Here is a 13,853-nt window from a genome sequence, read left to right as displayed (position 1 = left end):
TTTTGGATATTTTTTTAATTTWATTTTTTATAACCCAACCCTGATCTGTACTTCTCCACAACTTTGTCCATGACCTGTTTGGAGAGCTCCTTGGTCTTTATGGTGCTGCTTGCTTGGTGGTGTTGCAGACTCTGGGGCCTTTTAGAACAGGTATACACACACACACACTATGTGTAGAAATATACACAAACAGTTGAAGTCAGAAGTTTACATACACCTTAACCAAATACATTTAAACTCAGTTTCACAATTCCTGACATTTAATCCAAGTAAAAATTCCCTGTCTTAGGTCAGTCAATCACCACTTTATTTTAAGAATGTGAAATGTCAGAATAATAGCAGAGAGAATGATTTATTTCAGCTTTTATTTCTTTCATCACATTCCCAGTGGGTCAGCAGTTTACATACACTCAATTAGTATTTGGTAGCATTTCCTTAATTTTTTAACTTGGGTCAAACGTTTAAACCAAAATTATAGTTTGTTAACAACAAATTTGCTGAGTGGTTGAAAAACAAGTTAATGACTCCAACCGAAGTGTTTCAACCACTCCACAAAATTCTTGTTAACCTACGGTTTTGGCAAGTTAGATTATTTCACTGTATCACAATTCCAGTGGATCAGAAGTTTACATACATTAAGTTGACTGTGCCTTTAAACAGCTATGGAAAATTCCAGAAAATGTCATGGCTTTAGAAGCTTCTGATAAGCTAATTGACATCATTTGAGTCAATTGGAGGTTTACCTGTAGATGTATTTAAAGGCCTACCTTCAAACTCAGTGCCTCTTTGCTTGACATCATGGYAAAATCWAAAGAAATCAGCCAAGACCCCAGAATTGTTTTTCCAAGAACTCAGAAGAAAAAAAAATTGTAGACCTCCACAAGTCTGGTTCATCCTTGGGAGCAATTTCCAAACGCCTGAAGGTACCACGTTCATCTGTACAAACAATAGTACGCAAGTATAAACACCATGGGACCATGTAGCCGTCATACTACTCAGGAAGGAGAAGCGTTCTGTCTCCTAGAGATGAACGTACTTGGGTGTGAAAAGTACAAATCAATCCCAGAACAACAGCAAAGAACCTTGTGAAGATGCTGGAGGAAACAGGTACAAAAGTATCTAMATCCACAGTAAAACGAGTCCTATATCGACATAACCTGAAAGGCCACTCAGCAAGGAAGAAACCACTGCTCCAAAACCGCCATAAAAAAGCCAGACTACGGTTTGCAACTGCACAGGGGGACAAAGATCATACTTATTGGAGAAATGTCCTCTGGTCTGATGAAACAAAAATAGAACTGTTTGGCCATAATGACCATCATTATGTTTGGAGGAAAAAGGGGGAGGCTTGCAACCCGAAGAACACCATCCCAACCATGAAGCACAGGGGTGGCAGCATCATGTTGTGGGGGTGCTTTGCTGCAGGAGGGATTGGTGCACTTCACATAACAGATGGCATCATGAGGAAGGACAATTATGTGAATATATTGAAGCAACATCTCAAGACATTAGTCAGGAAGTCAAAGCTTGGTCGCAAATGGGTCTTCCAAATGGACAATGACCCCAAGCATACTTCCAAAGTTGTGGCAAAATGGCTTAAGGACAACAAAGTCAAGGTATTGGAGTGGCCATCACAAAACCATGCCCTCAATCCCATAGAATATTTGTGGGCAGAACTGAAAAAGTGTGTGCGAGCAAGGAGGCCTACAAACCTGACTCAGTTACACCAGCTCTGTCAGGAGGAATGGGCCAAAGTTCATCCAAATTATTGTGGGAAGCTTGTGGAGGGCCAACCGAAACATTTGACCCAAGTTAACTTGTTTGGGATAGGGGGCAACATTTTCACTTTTGGATGAATAGCATGCCCAGAGTGAACTGGCTCCTCCTCAGTCCCAGATGCTAATATATGCATATTATTATTAGTATTGGATAGAAAACTCTGAAGTTTCTAAGACTGTTTGAATGATGTCTGTGAGTATAACAGAACTCATATGGCAGGCAAAAACCTGAGAAAAAATCCAAACAGGAAGTGGGAAATCTGAGGTTTGTAGTTTCTGAACTCACCCCTATCGAATACACAGTGGGATATGGGTTATTTTTCACTTCCTAAGGCTTCCACTAGATGTCAACCGTCTTTAGAACGTGGTTTCAGGCTGCTCATGTGAAGGGGGGCCGGATGYMAGKMGTTTTACTAAGGGGTCTGCCTACAGCCTCGTTCTCAGTCACGAGCTTTCACTTGAGAGGTTGCTCTCGTTCGAGAGCAATTCTACAGACAATGGAATTCTCCGGTTGGAACAGTATTGAACTTTTATGATATAAACATCCTAAAGATTGATTCTATACTTAGTTTGACAAGTTTCTTCGACCTGTAATATAACTTTTTGAACGTTTCGTCCGAATCGACCAGATCGCGCTTTTGGATTGTTTACCAAACGCCCTAACAAAATAAGCTATTGGACATAAATGATGGACATTATCGAACAAAACAAGCATTTATTGTGGAACTGCGATTCCTGGGAGTGCATTCTGATGAAGATCAAAGGTAAGTGAATATTTATATATGAATAATGTTGACTACCCAACATGGCGTATATTTCTCTGGCTGGTTTGGGCTCTGAGCGCCGTTCTCAGATTATGCTTTTTCCGTAAAGCTTTTTTGAAATCTGACAGCGGTTGCATTAAGGAGAAGTGTATCTAAACATTTATTATGAGTATTTCTGTGAATTCATGTGGCTCTGCAATATCACTGCATGTTTTGGAACTACTGAATCTAACACACCAATGTAAAAAAAGATTTTTTGATATAAATATGAACTTTACTGAACAAAACATACATGTATTGTGTAACATGAAGTCCTATGAGTGTCATCTGATGAAGATGAAAGGTTAGTGATTAATTTTATCTCTATTTGTGCTTTTTGTGACTCCTCTCTTTGGCGGGAAAAATGGCTGGGTTTATCTGTGACTTGGTGGTGACATTACATAATCGTTTGTGGAGCTCTCGCTGTAAAGCAAAAAAAATTATWAAAAWAAAAAAAAATGTATCAGACACTGTGGCTGGATTAACGAGTATTTTATCTATAAAATGGTGCCTAATACTTGTATGTTTGAGAAATTTGATTTATGAGATTTCTGTTGTTTTGTATTTGGCGCCCTGCAATTTTATTGGCAAGGGGTTCCGCTAGCGGAACGGGGTTCCCAGTCCTAGACAGGTTAAACAATTTCAAGGCAATGCTACCAAATACTAATTGAGTGTATGTAAACTTTTGACCCACTGGGAATGTGATGAAAGAAATAAAATCTGAAATAAATCACTATTATTCTGACATTTCACATTCTTAAAATAAAGTGGTGACCCTAACTGACCTAAAACAGGGAATTTTTACTAGGATTAAATGTCATGAATTGTGGAAAAACGGACTTTAAATGCATTTGGCTAAGGTGTATGTAAACTTCCGACTTCAACTCTGTGTGRGWGTGTGTGTGTGTGTACACACACACAGAGATCATGTGACACTTAAATAAAGTCCACCTGTGTGTGATCTAACTAATTATGTGACTTGCACCAGATCTTATTTTGGGGCTTCATAGCAAAGGGGGTGAATACATATGCACACACCACTATTCAGGTTATACCTTCTTTTATTTATTTTTTATTTTTTTACATTTAAGTTATTTTTTTAAATTTCACTTCACTAATTTGGACTATTTTGTTTATGTCCATTACATGAAATCCAAATAAAAATCTATTTAAATTACAGGTTGTAATGCAACAAAATATGAAAAAACGCCAAGGGGGATGAATACTTTTGCAAGGCACTGTATGCGGTGAAAAGGTAAATGGAACGTTGTACGGAGGAAAGCGCAAGGATTTCGTCTTTGGAGGACATTCAATGAATCTGGTCTAACAAAGTGTATATTCGTCCCAATTTAGAAGTTTTAATGTGCTCACAACGTGGTCACAAAATGTTCAGGTTTGGAGAAATGTCTGCTAAATGCTAACTCCCATTTGTACAAGTTGGTAGCATAGCTAGCCATATAGAATTGGTGGTGGTAGTTGAAGACATTTTAATTGTGATGCAGTTGATTGGTGATGTTAACATGTATTTGCGTTGACATTCACTCAAGCATTATACTCCGATTTTTACCCCAACACGGTAAAATACAAACAATAGCATAAAAGTAGGCTAATTTTGAAGGGCAGCTATAAGGGGATTCTGAAACTTTCCCCCAGGGAAGTACGCGTGTGTGGCGTTTACATAGAATTTCCATGGTTTGGTCGAATTCCATAGATTCGTTACCGAATCTACGCCTTCCCACAAACATGGGCAAGGAGGGAACGAAGAAACGTGCATTGTGCGATCTGGAGCGCAGATAATTGTTTTAAAAMCGCTGTGAAATGCGTTATTCCCCATCTGCGAGAACCTTATGATAATGCATTACAACACGATTTCACAGACTGATTTAACTTCAAAGTTGACATGGTGAAAATAGTTATTTTACCCACTTATAGAACATAGAATATAGCCAAATTGACAGGCGTGTCATGTCTGGAGTGGATTTTCCCTTTAAAAACATGTTATGACTGACAACACACTTCCATAATACACTGAAAGATTGACATCTCGGGGACAATTTCACTAGGTATTTCCAAGGAAGCCACCAACTTCCATAAAATATTGGATGTATTGTTAAATACTTTTTGTGCACACCGAAATACAACCGACTACAATTGACTTGGGTCTTTAGACTGGAGAAGTTGAGAGATGACATTGAGAGCAGTGTGAGGCTGTAGTACCTGGTGCTGGCGCAGGAGCCCGTGGTCTTCTGACGTGTGCTCCGCCGAAAGCTGGGGAGCTCTGCTGGAGGAGACTCGCTGCGCTTCTTAGTGGACTTCCTCAAACCTGATGAGAGAAACAAGGAGCCAATGAGTAAACAGCCAAGGCTAAAGAGGATAAACCACAGTGATAGTGGGCCACACAAGGTGTTAGATTGCGCTATCAGGATAACCAGTTTATCCATTTCCATCAGTTAAAAGGAATTATTTGTTTGCAACTGATTAAGCTACGCAGACGCACCTTTCTATAATGTTGGTTTAGTCTACAACCATTACTAACCAACTGGTGGCTTAGATATTCCACCCAACCTGAACTGTTTGGACACTGATAACCAGTGTTTTCCCCAGTAGATAAACTGGAATTTCAGTTTAATACCTCCAGTTTTTTAAAAGTGTTTTTTAAAACCCCAAACCTGGTTTTAACTGAAGCCAGCCACCGTGGCTAAATAGAGTAATAGTTAGTGGTTGACAAGTGACATAACGGTCAAAAGCAAGGACTGGTTCAGAGGGGGTCGGCACCAGTCACTCATAACAGTAAGAGCCACCCAGGGAGGACAGTCATACACTGACAGCTCTGGTGTTTCTCAGTCGAGAGCCCAGTGCCACAGACGCTGGGAGAGTATAAATAGCCTCTCTCACTAGTACAGACCTAGAACAGAACAACCTTCATGCTAAACCTGAGGGTCCCAACACAGAGTGCAAAGACATGACGACGACTGACCTATTCCCAACACACATACAATACAGGGGCTGTCAACAGACAAGTAGTCACAAACYCAACCACACACACCCCTCACCCATTAACCCAAGTAACACCACCAGTTACCCAACAGAAGAATCCAAATGGCATTGTATTGTTGCTACAGCAGAAAGCCTGTTGCGCACCATCACAGCTACACCTCATACCGCACCATGCAATCTGGCTTACTCACCATTATAGCAGCAGAGTCCACAGAGACTGAGAATATATGTTGAGTGTGTGTGTGACAGCGTGCACTAGAAGTGACAATCTGTGCCCCTCCCTACTTAATAAAAGTGGGTGAATCACTCTCTGCTCCCCTCCCCAGTGAGAACCTGACGCTTGCTAGTCAACCGGCAGGACGGTCTGGTCAGGACCTCTCAGAGCGGGCACATGTTTGGAGCTGGGCCCTGTGGCAGCGTGCCTAGTGCCTAGCCTCGGTCACCATCTTAGATCCCCAACCCAGAACACATTGATCCACCGCTGAACCACTGATCATCTTCCACTCGCCCGCATGCACTACATTCGTGACACCTTCCCCCTAACCCACCTATGAGCTTTAAACTCAAACTGTATGAGACTATGGACATTTGGAGCCATGCAGTCATTCAATTCTTCAAAACACACCACAGCAGCGGTCTGACAATCCTACACTACAACTCCCACAACGCATCGCCGTGGTGTGACCTCTGTAACCTCAGGACTGATTGTGTCTGATCTGACAGCAAAAGTATTTTAAATGCCTCCGAGCACATTAGCTAGCCCTTACCACCTACCCAACACCTGAGGGGCTGTAGTGAATCAGTGTCCTTCCTTTACAAAATATCCATTTGCGCCACAGTCCAACAGGCTACAGTTGAGCCACCAGCCGAGCCACTACCCCGTGATGCTAATCCAGACACTAAACATTGAAGGGTTAGGGCSAAAAGGGAACAAAGAAGAGAATTGGGACTGCKTATATCAGTTACACTTGTGTCCGTGGGAGTTTATCCGCAAGGTTATGTCCATGCATGTTTATGAGCACTGACTGTCTGCGCAGGGTTAATCCCCGCTTGGAGTGTGTGGTGGAGTGGAGTGTGCCTGGCATGAGAACCCCGGCAGCAGCAGGTCCCAGTGCAGAGTGAGTTTCTGTAACTGACGCCGCAACAGGGGTCCTGTCCCTGTGACATTTAATCCCGAAGAGTAACCTCCACCAGAGCCCCTACAGAGCACCATGCCGAACCCTACAAAGGCAGCAATGCTTTGACCCTGGCTGGCTGACCATTACAAATATGAGCACCTCAAACCCAACTCTCCCTTGGTTGAAAGGAAATGGTGCACAGGTATGCGGAGAGGGCGGGACAGACTCACTTGCTAGTTTGGCTTGTAGTCCTGAGGGCCCAGGTTTGGAGGAGGTCTCGGTCTTGGAGGAGCCAGGTAGGGACAATTTGGGCTTTGGCAGGTTGACTTTGGGACTGAAGCGGGAGGCCCACTCAAACTTGGACGAGACTGCGGCTTTGGCCTGCTCCCTGTCGCGGGTGCTTCGGCGRGGGGAAGGGCTGGAGGCGGAGCGGGAGCGGCGTGCCTTGTTCTGGTCTTTGCCCTGCTTGAGCCTGGCGCCCTGCGTGGCGGTGGCGCTGTTGGCGCCGGTGGAGGAGGAGGAAGAGGTGGAGGCAGAAGAGGAGGAGTCAGTCACGGTGCTACACCCAGCTTTGGCTGAGGCGGCCGATTTCGACGCCAGCTTGGTGGGTTTTGCAGATCTGCCGTCGGTACGGTTGGGGAGGGACCCAGCAGTGCTGCTCAGACCGGGGAGGGAGTCAGCCTTCTTCCGTTTCTGGGTCGGTGAGGCCCCAGAGGCCCCGCTCTTGCTGCGGCCTGTGGGCGCGGGCAGCTCTGGAGCCACGGATCTCTTCTTGGAGGACTTGGCAGGGCCTTTCTTGGCCTCAGTGGTATGGTCTCTGGGTGGAGGGTGGGATTTGGACTTCTTGGCTGGGGTGGGGGTGTAGGTGTTGTTGAGGTCAGGTGCAGAACTTCTCTTCAACCCTCGGGTGGTGCCTTCACTCTTGGATTGGTGGCCTGTTGGCTCTTGCTCGGATGTCCCTGCGGCCTCTGGGTCGTCTTGCAGCACAAATGAGGCCACAGACAGTGACAGACTGCTACTGCCAGGACGGTGGAGGAGAGAAAGAGAGAACCTTTTAGCACAGTTTCCAAACTGGAAAGACAAAGCGATCAAGTACAATGCTTCCATTCAATTAATTTAGGCATAGAGTGAATAGCCAAGGGTGCAATAGATAGAAAATAAACCATATTTAAAACACATTTTTATTTAAGTGCAATTGTCAAAAGCAGACCCCACAAACACATAGTGAGAGCTAAGGAAAGAGGGGTACCTTCTTGAGCTGTGCCCCCTGGACTGGCCAGAGGATGAGCTGGGTGCGGCTTTGGAAGCCTTAGATTTAGGTCTTCTACTTTCAGGAGGGGAATTTGTTTTATGTTTTACCTGCTCTGACTGCAACCTGTAAGGTTGGGAATTAAAGAGCAAGTGAGTGTGGGTTGTGTAATCACTCCGTATCATGAATAAAATACTTAGTTATTCCCCTATCATTGTTCACCCATCCTGTACTGCTCCAAGGAATGCCTCTGTACAACACTGTGCAAAAACAACCTATATGTAGGTGTACTGTTAGATTAATATAAAATACACCACAAAGCTTTTCCTTTCACTTAAACACATTGGAAAAGCTTAAGAAATATTTAGAAACAGAATGAACGTTATCAGCTCCAGCTCTGATAAGGTTTAGGCCCTTATTAAAGTTCTAATATCAATGGTGAATAGGAAAAATGGCAGCCATTTTGAGAAAAGTAGAGAAGACTATACAGTAGAGAACAGCTTCAAGCATGCCCTCACATGTTCAAACATACAAGCAGAATCCAAAACATAACACAAACAAACAAACGAGAAAGATATTCAAATGTGCTGGGTGGCTTACCTTCCCGCGACTGTATGGTCTTGTGGCTGGGCCGCAGCAGTGTTCCTCTGTGAACGGCGCAGTGACCCCCCTGGATTGGAATTAGGCCGGTTGGACATTGGCACCTCTCTCCTGAAGGGACATACCCTTTCTAGACACTACCATTCACTAGAGAGAAAAGAAAATCAGATCGTGGGTGAGACATCAGGATGTGTGATATATTCCAAAACCAAGTAAAATACAATTAACATGTGTTGGTGGTGGCTGTTGATGCCATCAATGCTGCAGTTTGGGAGAAAATAAAAAATATTTTAAAAATAGCCCCTCAACCCCACATTATCACTCTCAAAACCACATTGGCTGCGTTTACAGGCAGCCCAACGCCGATCTTTTTTTCAATCATTTTGGATCAATCAGATCAGAAAAATATCTAATGTGATTGGTCAAAAGACCAATTAGTGGAAAATCYTATTACTCACGTTACACATTACCATTTGTTTGGCGGCAGCACAGGGCAGCCCGCGAGATCAATGAGCCTCAAGCCAAAATGCATCACACGGCTACATACATCTATCTCTGAAATCTAATCAGCCCAAATATAGAGAGCGGATTGATCCAAACAGAGACAATGACGACAGGCCCAAAATGACTGTCCACAACAAACTAAACGACGCAGATAGATTTTTTTTGAATCGCAAGATCACATAAGCCAACACATCTAGGCTAAGTATTATCCTGGGAACATGAAGAGACATACACTGAACAAAAATATAAAACGCAACATGTAAAGTGCTGGTCTCAGTTTTCATGAGCTGAAATAAAAGATGCCAGAAATGTTCCATATGCACAAAAAGCTTCTCTAAAATGTTGTGCACTACTTTGTTTACATCCCTGTTAGTGAGCATTTTATCCTTTGTCAAGATAATCAAGACAGGTGTGACAAATTAACTGATTAAAAAGCATGATCACTACAGAGGTGCACCTTGTGCTGGGGACAATAAAAGGCAACTAAAAGGTGCAGTTGTGTCACACAGATAATTTACTGGCCATTTCTCTACCATAAGCCGCCTCCGACATTTTAGAGAATTTGGCAGTACGTACAACCGGCCTTACAACCGCAGACCACGTGTAACCACGCCAGCCCAAGACCTCCACATCTGGCTCCTTCACCTACAGGTTTGTCAGGAGAGGTGCAGCGGAGTATTTCTGTCTGCAATAAAGCCCTTGTGGGGAAAAACAAATTCTGATTGACCGCGCCCTGCGCCCCTGCCCAGTCATGTGAAATCCATAGATTAGACCCTTATGAATTTATTTCAATTGACTGATTTCCTTATAAAGAACCGTAAAATCTTTGAAATTGTTGCATGTTGCATTTATATTTTTGTTCAGTATAGATTAGAACAGAGAGAACAGCCACCAATTGTCCTAAGTCTACATCGTCTCCCGGTCACTGGGGGTATCCCATTACTAAGAGTCTGCGGGTATGCTTGTCATAGCCAATCACTGAAGAAAGCATACAGAGTCTTCGGAGAACCAACTCAGTGTTCCATGCACCTACTGCCACCATTTCCTTTCTCAACAAAAGTGGGGTTGGTGTGTTGGGGAGTAGGGTCATGAAATACAGGGGTAACAATACACAATGGAGTGGGTGCATATATCATTACACAAAATAAGCATACTTTCGCCCTCCCCTGCTGCAGTGGTGAATATGACCAGCTAGACCAGCTGAGGACGTTTTGCCTGACAGGGTCGCGAAAATGTGCATCTATGGGGCAAAGGCTGTGTTTTACAATTGTTTCTAGCTATCTGATCTTTCAATAGCAAGAATGTGCCATGTGGGGAAATGTAGGTGGCTTGTTTCAGCTAGTTGTGTCTTGTTCTTGATAGTACAGGTAAACCAAATATGATTTTTCAATGCAGATAGCGATTATTGGAMGACKAAAAAAAGCWGAAAAAAAAAAAGATATTCAAAATAAATAAAAAGCCAATTTTTATATATTTGTAATAATGACAATTACAACAATACTGAATGAACAATGAACACTTATTTAAAAATAATATAATACATAAATAAAATCAATTTAGTCTCAAACAAATAATGAAACATGTTCAATTTGGTTTAAATAATGCAAAAACAGAAGAAAGTAAAAGTTCAATATGTGCCATGTAAAAAAAAAAGCTACCGTTTAAGTTCCTTGCTCAGAACATATGAAGGCTGGTGGTTCCTTTTAACATGACTCTTCAACATTCCGGGTTAAGAAGTTTTAGGTTGTAGTTATTATAGGACTATTTCTCTCTATACCATTTGTATTTCATATACCTTTGACAATTGGATGTTCTTATAGGCACTTTAGCATTGCCAGCCTAATCTCGTGAGTTGATAGGCTTGAAGTCATAAACAGCGCTGTGCTTCAAGCATTGCGAAGAGCTGCTGGCAAATGCAGGAAAGTGCTGTTTGAATGAATGATTACGAACCTGGTGCTGCCAACCACCGCTCAGTCAGACTGCTCTATCAAATATCACATCTTAGACTTAATTATAATATAATAAACACACAGAAATACGAGCCTTATGTCATTAATATGGTCAAATCCGGAAACAATCATTTCGAAAATAAAACGTTTATTCTTTCAGTGAAATGCGGAAGCATTCCGTATTTTATCGAACGGGTGGCAACCCTAAGTCTAAATGTTYCTTTTACATTGCACAACCTTCAATGTCATAATTATGTAAATTATGTCATAATTATGTACAATTCTGGCAAATTAATTGTGGTCTTCACAGTTCGCAACAAGCCAGGCGGCCCAAAAGGCTGCATATACCCTGACTCTGCTTACACTGAACGCAAGAGAAGTGACACAATTTCCCTAGTTAATAATGCCTGCTAACATTAATTTATTTWAACTAAATATGCAGGTTTAAAATAATATACCTGTGTATTGATTTTAATAAAGGCATTGACGTTTATGGTTACATACATTGGTGCTACGATTGTGCTTTTTTCGCAAATGCACTTTTGTTAAATCATCACCCATTTGGCAAAGTAGGCTGTGATTCGATGATAAATTAACAGACAACGCATTGATTACATGCAACGTAATCATTCATTCAAACAGCACTTTCCTGCATTTGCCAGCAGCTCTTCGCAATGCTTGAAGCACAGCGCTGTTTATGACTTCAAGTCCAATTGGCCTCACAACTGCAGACCACATGTAACCACGCCAGCCCAGGACTTCCACATCCGACTTCTTCACCTGTGGGTACGTCTGAGTCCAGCAGACAGCTGATGAAACTGTGGGTTTGCACAACTGAAGAATTTCTGCACAAACTGTAAGAAACCGTCTCAGGGAAGATCGGTGTGCTCGTCATCCTCACCAGGGTCTTGACATGACAGTGGTTTCGGCATTGTAACTGACTTCAGTGGGAAAATGCTCACCTTTGATGGCCCCTGGCACGCTGGAGAAGGGTGCTCTTCATGGATTAATCCCGGTTTCAACTGCACATGGAAGATGGCTGACGTGTCATCGTGTGGGCGAGCGGTTTGCTGATGTCAACATAGTGAACAGATTGCCCCATTGTAGTGGTGGGATTAAGGTATGGGCAGGCATAAGATAAGGACAACAAACAACTGCATTTTATCAATGGCAATTTCAATGAACAGAGATACCATGATGAGATCCCGAGGCCCATTGTCATGCCATTCATGTCGCAAGGATCTGTACACAATTCCTGTACACTGAAAATGTCCCAGTTCTTCCATGGCCTGCATACTGAGCCATWTTACKCACTGAGCATGTTTGGGATGCTCTGGATCAACATATACCACACCATGTTCCAGTTCCTGCCAATATCCAGCAACTTTGCACAGCCATTGAAAAGGAGTGGGACAACATTCCACAGGCCACAATCAACAGTCTGATCAATTGTATGCGAAGGAGATGTGTCGCGCTGCATGAGGCAAATGATGGTCACACCACATTCTGACTGGTTTTCTGATCCACACCTTTACATTTTTCTAAAAGGTAAAGACCATTCATGTGAAATCCATAGATAAAGGCCTGATGAATTTATTTCCATTGACCGATTTCCTAAAATGAACTGTAACTCAGTAGAATCTTTTAAATTGTTGGATGTTGCATTTATATTTTTCTAAAGTGTATTTTATCAAACAAATAGGCTATGTAGTGAAATAACTTAAAAGCTGACTCTTGTTTAATTGATGTACAAAAAGATATGCAGGACAAATTATATATAACGCATTATTTTAGTGCTTGTTTGCTGTACCCACACCAAATCTCCAGTATTTTTCCATCATAGCTTGTTCTCCATCTTTTTAAATAGGGAGCCAATTAGTTTAACACTTATTTCCATGACTGACCAAAACCTGTTCTCATGTATCTCTTGTCATTCTGCAGCAGACATATAGTGACCAATATTTTTGGAAGATCAAATCGCAATAAAATCTCAGTATCGAATCCCAACACATAGAATTGTTAGAGTCGCAATACATATATCAGCAACTAAGTATCGTGATAATATCATATCGTGAGGTCCGTGGCAATTCCCAGCCCTAGAGTAAACACAGTAAGTTGGTAGGTAAACAAACAAGATGATTTGCAAAGAAATCTAAATTTCTGCCATTAATTATCTATGCATTTCTGTAAGCAAAATATCACCATCAATTAATCACAAAAGTTCCTGTGCAAATCCACTTCAGCAAATTTCCAGTGAAATATGGCACAAAGAGAAATGAATATTTCAGGCCTAGCACTCAAAATACAGCAAGTCAAAATCCTATGCTACATAACAGTAAAGGGCCTTCACCATGTAACGTTACAGTAGCTAAACTATAATAAACACGCGAGTTTAAGTAAATATTAGTCCGATATGTATTTTCAGATTATCATGATATAGAGGTATGCTCTTTAATTACCCATTGCAAAAATGCTCATGTTAAGTGTCTAAGGGACTCAAAGGTGGGATTTGAACATTTATTTAGGGAGTTCATTATGATGCACGTGTCAAAACAAACAAATTTGATAAACTTGCTACATATTCTTCATGCCATCACTCATGTTAAGACCCAAAATACTGCGATATTGATCACAAAATAAGAACAATTGGCAAGCTTGCAAGGCCATTTTAGCCAGGCCTTGTCTGACTGTACATCCTAGTCTTTGTTTATTTATTCGTCCCAGCTCTGACAATTGGTGTTTTACCATGTTCCACTGTAGTCCTGTACAATCTACAGTTCACTACTTGGGTTAATATAATAGCTTTCATTATAACCAGCTTTTATTAGCCAACACTAATTTATTTCTATCTCGTT

The 13,853-nt window shown here is 42.0% G+C and overlaps 1 protein-coding gene across 15 annotated transcripts in view; it reads right to left on the bottom strand.

The window, feature by feature from the left end:
- Positions 1–13,853, bottom strand: part of LOC111949337 (E3 ubiquitin-protein ligase TRIP12) — a 79,281-nt gene that overhangs the window by 35,700 nt on the left and 29,728 nt on the right. For 5 of the 15 annotated variants that reach the window (XM_070434052.1, XM_070434051.1, XM_070434056.1 and 2 more), the window contains 4 exons: positions 8,546–8,692; positions 7,946–8,071; positions 6,927–7,714; positions 4,800–4,904 (listed from right to left, as the gene is read on the bottom strand). In XM_070434052.1, the coding sequence (XP_070290153.1) occupies positions 4,800–4,904; positions 6,927–7,714; positions 7,946–8,071; positions 8,546–8,643 (1,117 nt within the window). In that variant the 5' untranslated portion in view covers positions 8,644–8,692. Of the gene's footprint in view, positions 1–4,798; positions 4,905–6,926; positions 7,715–7,945; positions 8,072–8,545; positions 8,693–13,853 lie in introns of all 15 variants that reach the window. The other 10 variants (XM_023966416.2, XM_023966419.2, XM_023966417.2 and 7 more) reach the window with 7 other exon arrangements.

The sequence above is a fragment of the Salvelinus sp. IW2-2015 genome, linkage group LG22 (assembly GCF_002910315.2).
Source record: "Salvelinus sp. IW2-2015 linkage group LG22, ASM291031v2, whole genome shotgun sequence".
In the NCBI taxonomy this organism is placed as follows: Eukaryota; Metazoa; Chordata; class Actinopteri; order Salmoniformes; family Salmonidae; genus Salvelinus; species Salvelinus sp. IW2-2015.
The sequence above is the reverse complement of the archived record's forward strand: the minus strand, read 5'-3'. Positions and strand labels throughout refer to the sequence as shown.